The sequence below is a fragment of the Corvus kubaryi genome, unplaced genomic scaffold (assembly GCF_017639235.1).
Source record: "Corvus kubaryi isolate FWS band 111438036 unplaced genomic scaffold, C.kubaryi_AGA036_p1.0 37308, whole genome shotgun sequence".
Classification (NCBI taxonomy): Eukaryota; Metazoa; Chordata; class Aves; order Passeriformes; family Corvidae; genus Corvus; species Corvus kubaryi.
Genome location: NW_024581096.1, coordinates 13,769,181 through 13,780,409, shown reverse-complemented (window position 1 = coordinate 13,780,409; position 11,229 = coordinate 13,769,181). Strand labels below are relative to the sequence as shown.

The 11,229-nt window shown below is 56.4% G+C and overlaps 2 protein-coding genes across 4 annotated transcripts in view; one reads left to right on the top strand and one right to left on the bottom strand.

Annotated features, from left to right (window-relative positions):
• Window positions 1-843: 843 nt before the first annotated feature.
• Window positions 844-7,616, bottom strand: CREB3 (cAMP responsive element binding protein 3). The gene is made up of 11 exons (XM_042028600.1): window positions 7,517-7,616; window positions 6,586-7,034; window positions 5,744-5,881; window positions 5,403-5,661; window positions 5,069-5,181; window positions 4,730-4,822; window positions 4,107-4,213; window positions 3,199-3,267; window positions 2,959-3,043; window positions 2,741-2,822; window positions 844-2,288 (listed from the first exon to the last, which is right to left on the bottom strand). The coding sequence occupies exons 3-11, from the start codon at window positions 5,879-5,881 to the stop codon at window positions 1,948-1,950; spliced, it is 1,287 nt and encodes a 428-aa protein (XP_041884534.1). The 5' UTR covers window positions 6,586-7,034; window positions 7,517-7,616; the 3' UTR covers window positions 844-1,947.
• A 380-nt stretch (window positions 7,617-7,996) lies between these two features.
• Window positions 7,997-11,229, top strand: part of TLN1 (talin 1) — a 34,977-nt gene continuing 31,744 nt past the window's right edge. For 2 of the 3 annotated variants that reach the window (XM_042028586.1, XM_042028584.1), the window contains exon 1: window positions 7,997-8,092. The gene's annotated coding sequence lies outside the window, so the exon portion shown is untranslated. The remainder of the gene's footprint in view (window positions 8,093-11,229) is intronic. The other variant, XM_042028585.1, reaches the window with a different exon arrangement.

Below are 11,229 nucleotides of genomic sequence, written 5' to 3'. Positions count from 1 at the left end.
TCCTTTGACCTTCCTGATGCCATGCACAGCACTTCCCTGAGGAAAAAGGTCCAGTGATTCCCTGGTGATGCTCAAGGGCTATCAGCCCTGGCCGGGGTAGAGCTGTGACCTGGCCCTGTTGGGACCATGCTGCTACCTGTGCTGAGGCAGAGCCCCAGGGCAAGCCCCTCCTTGGCTGTCTCTCCTTGCAACACAACATTGTCTCATACCGTGTTTGCTGGGTGGGCTGCAAGCATGAATCTTCCTGCACTCACTGCCTGGCTGAGCTGCCATGCCCCCAAACCCTACTCTGGGCTCTGCAGCCCGAGCTCAAGGTCTGCCAGTGCCTCCCGTGGACCCAGTGATCCCAACCAGACCCAGGGACAAGCCTGAATTTAGCAACCCCGCAGCAGGCAGGGCCCACCCGGTGGCTGTTGCAGCACCCTAGCTCTGCTCCATTTCCTGCGATTGTGCAGCTCCTCATTACAAAAGCAGCGGTGGGAGCTGACACCAGCTCCTCACACTTCCTCCTGGGGAAGCTGCTCGCTTCCGCAGCACTGGGGGCTTGGGGGGGCACGGTGGATGCTGGGCGCTCACCACATGTACATTTCTCCAAGAGTGCTTTTGCACCCTTGAAGTGGGGTGAGAGCAGAGCAGCAGCCCTGCAAACCCACACAGGCCTCAACAAGCCCCTCTGCACAGCCACAGCCACAGCCACGCGGAGTTCCCCTGCACCGATCTGAGAGTGACGGTCCCCAGGCCGCTGCTGGGTTTCTCCCACAAGGCTCCCAGCCCCAGGTGCAGGCCCCAGCTTTCACCCAGCTTTCACCCAGCACCTCGCCAAAACAACCAGAGAGGACACAGTCACACACCACTAATATTTATTTAGACTCTTATTAATAAAGAAGCTATTCATTATTATTCTGATCCAACCGAAGCTGTCCCTACTCGTTGCAGGGGGAACTGGACTAGATGACCTTTACAGGTCCCTTCCAAACCATTCTATACGACTCTATGAAATATCCTGAAGTAGGACAAGGAGATCTCTACAGGTACCACTAAGCTGCACTCTGAGGCAAAGACATTGCTCACCAGCTCAAAGTGTTTCTGCTCAGCCCAGAACCATTGACTGCATCACAAGCCAGCATAGCAAGGCTTGGGCACACAAGGACATGGCTTTGAAACTGTCCTGTGGCCATGAAGGCCTTCAGAAGAGCAAGCAGCTCTGCTGCTCTCTGCTACATGCTGCCTCAGCAGTCTGGCTCAAGGCACGCCTGCCCCCTGAGGCCCAGAAGCCTGCAGGAAATGAAAGGCTCAGCCCTTACAGTAGGCAAACAGCACACATGGCTCAGGAAGGACTCCACATTACCTTCTCTAGCCAGGCTGGGAGCTGTGGCCATGGCTCAAAAGCTAGCAGGAACAGGCGACATGCTGGATCTGTCACAGCAGCAGGAAGGACCACTCCTGTGAGGGCATTGAAGGTCAACTTACTCCCTCACACCTGGAAATCAGGCAGCACTGCAGGATTAAGGGGCAGGGACATGGAACAGATGTTTGGGGCCACAATACAGACTAAGAAGTGCCTGTTCATCTCCAGCTGGGCAGTGAAGAAGCAGGGCAGCGGCCTCCACCACCAACTGCATCCAGTCAGACCAAGTACCGGCACCTCAGCCCAGCTTCCTCCAGCCTCCTGGCCACAGCCCATCCCCACAAGCCACCAGATGTGCTTTGGGCTGCAAGCCACATCAGCAGCCATAGCGAAGTTTTCAGAATTTCCTGTCCCATCTCAGATGGAGCCTGATACAAACCTAAAATGTCAGAATGATTCCTCTCTGGTAAACCCTCTGAGCTGCTGGCAATCAGGAGAGTATTCAGAAGGAATGCTAGGATAGATAATCTGTTAGTGCAGCTCTGTCCCTGCCCCATGGGGCGCCTGGTATCATCCCAAGGAGCAGGATGCAGCATTGGTCACATCTCGTTGGCATGGTGCTGCTGGATGAGAACTCTGTCAGGGTGTTCCACCCACTCCTGACCCTTGGCTTTCCACGGCATCAGCACTGCTGCTGGCAAAGGGTCACTCTGGGGTGGGTCTGGCTCAGAGCCTGCTGCTGCCGGAGGGTCAGAGGATGAGTTGCTGTTGAAAGATCTGGGACTGGGGTTGAGTGGACTCTGCCCCTCTTCCCATGACTGACTGAGGTTGCCCGACAGCAAGAGGTCCCCAGGCTCTGGGCTGAAGCCCTCCAGCTCTGTGCTGTGCTGCACATCAGGTGCTCCATGGTTCGGAAACTCGCGGATCTGCCGTGACAGCACTGTAAGAGAGGGAGAGCCAACCCTGTCACTTCCAGCCTCCCACCCTCCTGTGCTGAGTATGGAGCCACCACAGAGCCCAGAGAGAGGACAAACTGTTTAAGCACGACTTCCTCCTCCCATGGGAGGCGGGGAGAGGATGCTGCACAGCTGCCAGGCACAAGCACAGTTTGTGCTCCAAGACAGACCGGATCTCCCCTGTCCTTGCACCGCCCCTGGCGCAGGGCCCTGCTTCCAGGCAGGCCTCTGCAACAGGGCTGAGAAAGAGTCCAGAGCTGGGGCCAGACAGCAACCCAAACCTAGTGGTCACCCCCGGCAAGGGGATGCTTAGCTGGAAGTGCCCCAGAGTTCAGGCTGTCTTTGGGGAAGCTGCTGTGCTCTGAAGGGCAGCACTTCACCTGGAGCCACACCTCAGCCCCAACCTGAGCACCTCAGCCCCAACTCAGGCACTCACCCTTGAGCTCCCGCTGTGGCTCTACGCTCCCAGGTGAGTGGATGCTGGGGGACAGAACGAGGCAGAAGGACAGAACCACGATCTGGAAACAGAAAGATCAGCACAGATCTCAGCAAAGGAGATGGACAGGCATCACTGGATGGAATAAACACCTCTCTCTCAAACTTGTGAGGACAGCAGAGACTCCTCCACAGGCACTGGGGCTTGAAGCCACTTACCATGGTGCAGGTTTTGCTTCTGGTAGTTTTGGGAGCTGACCGTCTCACCAAGGCCTGCAGTTTCTGCAACTGCCTGAGCAGTGACCTGCAGGAGAGCAGGAAATGCAGGTTAGCACAGCAGCTGAACCGAGAGCTGCACACTTCCCTCCAGCCTCTGCAGCCAGAGACAAGCCGCAGTCCCGAGAAGAGGAACAGCCCTCCCCACCACATCTCCTGCCAAACCCAACAAGACAAACTCACGTGTTCTGCTTCTGCAGCTGCTGCACCTTCTTCTCCAGTTCATGGTTTTCAGCTGTGCAGGCTGCCACCCTTCCAGAAAGGACAAGCAGAGTGGGGGAAAAACAGAGATTCTGTTGGTCAACAGCAGAGACTTCACATCAGTCACCACCTCTGAGTAGCTGGGGCAGACAAAACTGGTCCTGGGGTCTACCTGGTATCACCTACAGCAAAGCCCAGAGAGCACCTTCTCACGTTTCTTCTCCTCCATGTCAGCTTGAAAGTCCCTGGGCACCAGGCCCTTCCCTTACTGGCCTTGAAGGTCTCAGGCACACAGCCAGCTCTGTGTTGCTGACAGCCCTATCACAGAGCAGGGGAACACAACAGCACAGAGTGCACCGTCCACAAAATCAAGCAATTAGAAAGTCCTAAGGGGGACCTTGGGAGTAGAGTTTCTGCTGGACAGCAAGGCTCAGGAACTCCCTGCTCAGGGACACATCTACCATTGCCTGTTTCCTGCCATGACTAAAGGAGAGACTCATATTCCTCTATAGCATTTTTGAATCTATGTTATGATCATTATATTAATACACAGAACGTCTATTAAGATCTGATCCAATCTGCAGAGGGCCTGGGTGGCTAGAAATTGTAAGCTAAGTAAGATGTATCAGAATGCAGGTGATTAGAAACTGTAAGTTAAGTTGTATGATAAATCCTGTATTACACTGCTTAGAGATTGTACTACATTGATTCTGCTTGTAGAACAACCATGCCATTCTAATCACAAATCCTGTGCTATACCCATCATAACATGAATCAAAAACTCAGTTTTGATTGAAAGTACAATTTAGTGCCATCATCATTCTGCCAAGGATCCCTAAAAGAACATATGGGTCCCTCAAGTGCTGGGTGACACTGCCGTGTGACCATACCTGTTTTCCAGGCCATCCACATAGATCTTCCTCCTGCGACGACTATCCTGAGCTGCCTGCTTGTTCCGGATCTTACGACGCACCTTCCTCAGAACTCGCTCTTCAGCCTGCAAGCAGCATCTCATTAACAGCAATCCCAGGGTGTTGGCAATCCCACCCTCCCACACCCCACACACATCTCAGTGCCCAGCCTGAGTGCTTGTGTCCTCTGTCCTTCCCGTAACACTGAATAAGCTGCAAGGAAAACTCTGGCCTGCTGATGCAGCCAGCAGTGTCCATGGCATAGCAAAAGTAAAGCATATCTAAGGGAAATGAAAAGCATACAGCTCACAAGCCACTAGGCAAGCAGGAAAAAATAGCTGGAGGCACTTGTGGTGTAACTGCCTCCTGCAAGCAGCCATGAGCAGGGAGACTGACAGCAGCCAGAAGCTGCTGTGCACATGGATGACACCCAGACTCCAAAGGAGGAAAAGGACACCAAGCTCGGATGAACACTGCTGTGAACCTGGACAACACCTGGACAACAGTATTCCCATCAAGGCACCGTCCTGTAGTTTCCAACACCTGCCACTACCTGACACATTTAAGTGGTCTAAGTCTGTTTGGTTCCAGTGAGGACTCACTTTGGTTAGTGGCAGACAGGTTGGTAACGTAACACCTTCTTTCTCCAGGAGCTGCTTCTCCTCCTCTGTCAGGACCAGCTCTGGGAAGTCAGACTAGAAAACAGCAAAAATAAGCTTACTGAGAATGCAAATACATTCATTCATGGTTTTCAGCTGGAATACAAGGAGTCCACCCAGGGCCAGAGAGGGCATGCAGCAAACACAGAGAACTGGAATCAGCTCTCCCAAGGCAGAGTCATGCTTTCCCTCAGAGATATCCCTCACAGAAGCCAAGTCAGAGGAGAAGGGGAGATGTGAGCAGAAGCAAAGGCTGGGGTCCACAGGCATGGGAGTCAGTACCTGCACAATGGCTCCAGGCACAAGCTGGGATTCATCTTCCACAGCAACAGCAATGGGGGAACTGCTGCTCTCTTCAAGTGTCTTGCTTGTGCCTTCCAAACCCACCCATGCCCCTGGGGAAGGAAAGATGAGTCAAATGCCGGGCCTCAGTGAGGCAAGCACTTGAGCAGCCAGCTTTGAGAAGCATGAAACAGCAATTTTACAGCAGCAGAAAGCCTCTACTCTTGGCTCTCTCCATCAATTGCCTGACAACCACCAAAATAAACCAATATGGGGCTGCTTTTCTCTTTTCTGCCTGTAGCCAGGGCAAACAGAGTCCATACACATCACTCACCCAGCTCAATGGTGACATCTCCTACTGCCATGTCAGACCTCACACTTTCCAGCACAGGCCAGTCCTGGTGGAGGGAGTAGTTGTGGTCAACCTGCACAATGTCTCGGCTGGCAAAATTGCTACCAAGGCAATGGGACAGATGCTGATCCTCAGAAATGCTGCTGTCACTGTTGGCAGGCAAATAACCGAGCCTGTCTGGTTCATCTTCTAAAGGGCTCAGCAGTGAGCTGATGAAGTCATCCATCTCCTTGTCCAGGAGCTGCGGAGGAACAGCTTTTACTCAGCAGAGAGACAAACCTCCTAAACCTCAGCTCATCATCAATTCCTCACAAAGAACTTACCTCAGGCATTGGCAGGCCCCAGTCTTCCAGCAGACCGTTCTGCTCCTCTGGGATTTCAGGGCAGGGAGCATTGTCCTTCAGGAGAAAGTCAAGCAGATCCACATCTGCCAGGGCATCCATTTCCTCTGGGCACGACATCTGAGCAGGACACCCAAAGTGAGCACAGGCACAAGGGGAGACAGCAGCCTTGCTTTAAGATGTCCCTCAGACCCTACAGACAAAGCATCCCCTTGCAATGTCAACAGCAGGGACAGCCACTTCACAACTACTTCCCCAGCAAGGCTATTACAGCACCACCGGTGACAACAATACACTGTTTTCCCCACAAGGTTACTGTGACCCAGCCACAAGAGCCACGCTCCACCCAGAGCACAAAAGCTGCAGGAAGGAGAGGAAAAGTGAAACAATCCCAGACTTAATGGTGTGGAGAGCATGCAAGATCCTGCTGTTCCACAAAAGCCTGAAGGTGCCACCACTCCCTGGTGTGCAGCCAGCAGGGAGAACTTCCAGACACAGGAAAATTATTAAGAACAGTCATTGTTGAGGTTTTAACTAAAGGGATTCTGTTAATAATTAAACAATGATCAAATTCTAAGTAATTGATGACTGAACAGAAATTAGATAGTAATCAAATGGTGATTAAGTGATCATTGAAGGGTAATTAATGAGTGATTCGACAAAGGCCCAAATGATGATTTAGTAATTCAGACAGCTGTCAAACACTGCACTATTTAACACACTTGTAATAAATGAGTGGATATCGTAATAAATAAGTAGCTGTATATATATAAATATCGTTAGTGCACAACATAGCTTTAGACTGAAAGTAAAATGCTCCTTACCTCGCTGTAGAGATCAGACACTGGTAAAGTGTCTCTCAGCCCTGAGGAGTGACCTGGAGAGCCGTCCCTGCTGCCAGGGGGGTCAGGGCCCGGCAGCACGAGAGCAGCAGAGCTCAGTGGCTCGGGGCAGCCACAGGTACTTCGAGGGCAGAGTGAGGGACTTGCAGCCGAACGCCGCCCTGGCGCTCGTGCACCTGTGTGGCTGCAGCAGCTTTAGCTTTGTCTGGTCCCAGCTTGGGCTGCTGCTGTTATGTCCTGACAAGACATGGCCCAGGAGCCTCGGTCCCTGAGGAAATGCGGCCTCGCATGGCTCTCACCGGGATCAGCCCGGCCGGCTCGTGGGCGATGCCTGAGCCAAGGCACCGCTCAGGCTGTCAGAGCGCGGGTATCCATCACACCTCTCCATCAGCACTGCTAAGCTTTCACATCTAGCTGTCAAGTGCCACGGTCTGAAAAAAAAACAAACAAAAAAAAAAAAAAAAACCCCACAAAAAATAGAACACCACCAAAACCACCTGAAACCCCACCCAAAACCAGAGGGCCAGGGCACTCCCCAGCCACAGGGCTGCTGTGCCAGCTTACTGCGAGCACGGCTGCCAGCAGAAAGTGGCGCAGCAAGAGGAAGAGGAGCCGGGCAAACGAGGGCAATGCCAGGGCCCATCGCTTCCACAGGCTCGGAGGAGTCTCTCCCCAAGAAGCGTGCGCCGAGCAGGCAGCACGGGGAGAACGGGGGCAGGAGGAGCAGGTACGGCAGAAAGAAGGGTAACCACAGCGCAGGGGCAGCTCCCCACGCCGGGACACCCACCCGAGGAGAACCAAACAGCCCCTCTCAGCCCTGGCCGCGAGCCGGACCCCAGACCCCCTGCTCCCCGGACCTCCTGGACCCTCGGAGCCGCGGACCCCCAGCCCCCGCTGCCCTCCCGCCCCTCACCTCAGCCCCGCCGCTTCCAACGCACCGCGGTGACGTCACCCCGCCTCCCGGCGGGCCCCGCGCGCACCGCCCCCGCCCCTCCCGCGCTGACGCCCCTATCGCTCATTGGTTGGGAGCGCGTCGGCGGCGGGAGCGCGCGCTGGCGGCGGGAGCGCGGGCGGCCGGGGAAGGGAGGGGAGAGGAGGGGATGGAAGAGACGGCTTGAGGGGAGGGCGGTGGGCCCGGGGTCATGCGGGGCCTCGGAGGTGTCCCGGGTCGGGCGGGTGCCCGGGGGTGCCGTGTGAGCAGCGGGCGGAGCACGGCCCCGGTACCCGGGCGCGGAGGCGCCTCCCAGCCCCGGGGCGTCGGGCCGGGCCGCGCGGGTACGGAGCAGCGCTGTCCGCGGGAGCGGGATGCCTGCGGCTCGGCGTCCGGGCGGAGCGCAGCCCCGGGGCACCGTGCGGGGCCGTGCCGTGTCACCCGGCGGCGCGCCATGCCCCGGCGCATGCGCGGCGGGGGGGCGGGAAGCGGGCGGTGCCGCCCGCTCAGCTCCCCTCAGCGTCGCGGGGCCGCCGCGCTGCTCCTGCCCGCGCAAAGGTACGGGGACAGGGGACGGAGGACACATGGTGTCCCGGTAACCGGGGAGGGGGGGCCTCGGAGTGGGGTCCTGGGGACCTGTGGCGTCCTGGCTCTCGGGGGGCTGCCGGAAACGGATGTCCCGAGGACCCTGCCCCCGCACCCCGCCCGGTAAATGGCGGGGAGGCAGGGAGGGAGCAGCTTCCTAGTTACCGGGGCTTCCCTGCTCCAGGCAGAGCTTGTCCGCGGTGACCCGGGGGCTTACGGGGTTCACTCAGACTCTGGGGCGTGCCCAGATCGCCCCCGGGGCGGGCGGCACCCGCGCACCGACGCCCACCGGAGGCTCCGGGGCAGCACGGGCTGGCGCGGCCACGCTATCTCCGGCCACGTTATCCCCGGCCCTGCCCTTGCCCTGCCCCACCGGGCCTGGGCCTGGAGTTTGCCCTGGCCAGGCCCGGGCCAGCATCCCCACCCTGGGGGGGCCCTGGCGACCGAGCTGGACAAGCCTGGCTGTGGCCACCGGCCCGTGGGGCAACCTTTGAGGCAGGCCAGGCGCAGCTTTTCGCCCGGCACGCCGTCCACCCTGCCGAGGCGTGGGGAAGAGCTAGTGGCAGGGGTGTCTGTGTGCTGCTGCGTGGTTTTGGGTGGGGACGCGAGGGGACACACTTCCCATGGCCACACCGAAGCCAGGGAGGTCACCGCAGCAGTTCCCACCAGGACAGACAGCTGGCCATGTGCCCCCGGGATGGGGCGCTGGGGTGGTTCCCATGCAAGGCGGGACTGGCCCCCATCGGGGAAGGCCTGGGTCCCACCATGTCCCGGCCGAAGCAACTAACTAAGCAGGGGGAAACCCTACCCCATTCTCTGCCTGTTCCCTGCCGGATCCTGCTCGAGCCCCTGCAAGCTCCCCATCCCTTTGAATCTGCCGGCAGGATGTCTACATGCTTCTGCCGTGGCTTCATCGCTGGCTGTTCGACCCATATTTGGTAGCAATAATTGTTTACTCCTTTCTCTCCCCGAGCCTCGCTGCTGAGAGGGGGAGGGCACATATTTTTGGGATCTCTAGTTTTGCCAAAACCTGCGAGTTGCCCAGTAAAGGGTCCAGACCACCTGCCTCCCCCCAGGCCATGGGGGAAGCCCCCCAGGTGCTAAATGAGCTTGTGATGATGCATGGGGAGCATCAGTCAAACACTCAGCTTGCTTGCTGAATGGCAGTGGCAGGCATTTGGTGCTTCCCAAAGTGACACATCCCAGCAGATTTGGGGAAGGGTGGAGTGGGAAGGGTGAGGAAAAGGGAGGAGGGTCCTGTGGGGCACCCTTCTGTTCAGAACTGAGCTTTGCTGGCTGCTGGATGAAATGACCCCAAAGCACAGCCATGCTCTCTTCTTTCTTTCACCTTTCTGCCTGTCCAGCAGCACGGTGCTGGGCAAGTTGCTTGTTGTGGAAAGTGTGGGTGCCTGGATCAGGGCACCCAGTGCTCTCCAGAGGTCATGAGAGCATCCACCACACCTCAACCCCTGCTTTTGGGGTCCTGTGCCAGAGGGCCAGCTTGCTAAGGACGCAGGAGGGATTGCGGCTGGAGTCTCGCTTGCCCCCATGCCTGCCTTCATCATGGGCAGTCTGGAGGTGCCATGATTTGTGCTCCATACCTTTGGAGGTCCAGGGATGCTGAGCAGGAGCAGACAGGATGTGGGGTATGTGCGAAATGTGGGCAGTTAATGGCCGGAGCTGCTTCAGCTCAGTGTGTGTGAACTGCACAGGCTGCGGCTGTGATCCTCCAGCCCAGCTGCCTGGCCCCTACCCACTTCCCACACAGAGCAGGGCTGCCCTCCCTGCAGGGGTGAGAGGATGCTACTGTCCTAGCCATGGGTAATAGCTGAGTGGTCACAGCAGTGCTATGTCTGTCCTTGACAGCCACTCATGCTCCCCAGGAGCAAGCTCAGCCTCAGCTGGAAGAAACTGTCCTCCCATCCGACGTGGACATGCAGCTGGGAAAGAGGAACTGGGCTCGGCAGCGTGTGACACTAAACCAGCTGGGGCTGCTGGCTCAGCCTTCCCATTGGTGCAGGGCTGAGCCACGTCGGCCTCAGTGCCTGCTGTGGCTGCATATACTGGTCCCATACTGGAGAATGCAGGAGAACCCAGCCAGAGCCTAGTCTGGCTTCTCACCAGCTTAATTTTTCTCCCAGTTGATGGTGCTGGAGTGCAGATGCTGACATGCCAGCCAAGCCACTGCTGCAGGCGTCACATTTTGGTGGCCTGGTATCTTCCTGACTGTGCCAGTGGCTGTACTGACTGGGCCGTGCCTGTGGAAAACCCCAGCACTTGGGCAGTTTGCAGCTGATAAAGCTTCCTGCAGCCAGCTCCTGGTCTGCAGTGGGGCCTTTCCCAGGTGAAGTTTGGTATTGCCATAAAAAAAAAAGGAAAAAACCAAATCCTACTACCAAACCTCTTTCAGAGTATCCCTTAAGAGAGAGCATAATAAAAACGGCAAAACTGTTGCATCTGAAGATTTGCAGCTTGTTTTGGAAACTTGCCACAAGTGTTCCAGCTGTCCTCAGTTGAATTTTGGTGGGTTTTTTTTGTCTTTTAAGACACAAGCCCTCCCCTGTAACCGTTATTGCAGCAGTGAACTCGTCTGACACAAATATAGCAGTTACATCACCTGACTGAAGACTCACTGTCAGTTGTCCCCGGCAATGACATGGTGGTTCCTTGGGCCACACGGTGCTGTCTGCCTGCAGCCCTGCCTGCACTGTCCCTGCCCTCAGGCACAACGTGGAGGCCTCCACCACCATCTCTGTTTAGCTCACCTTACATGAGCTGAGATGGAGGAAGCCACAACAGCTCCTGGGGGAAGTGGTGGGACCCCATCAAGGTTACCCCCTGCCCCCTCATCATCTTGGGATTGGCTCAGAAACATGCCCATGGTTCAAAAAAGGTTGCACACAGCTTGCTATAAAATGCAGAAGTGTGTTAATCCGGCTGCTCCAGTGCCTTATCTGACTTTGCATACCGACAACGTGATTGAGAATAGGTTTGACTGAGAATAGGTTTGCTTTCTCTGGAAGTGAGCCAGCAAAAATTTGGTGTGTGTTCATCGAGACTTCGTTTGTTTGGGTTTTTTGGTTTTTTTTTTCTTTCTAGGGGGACAGCTT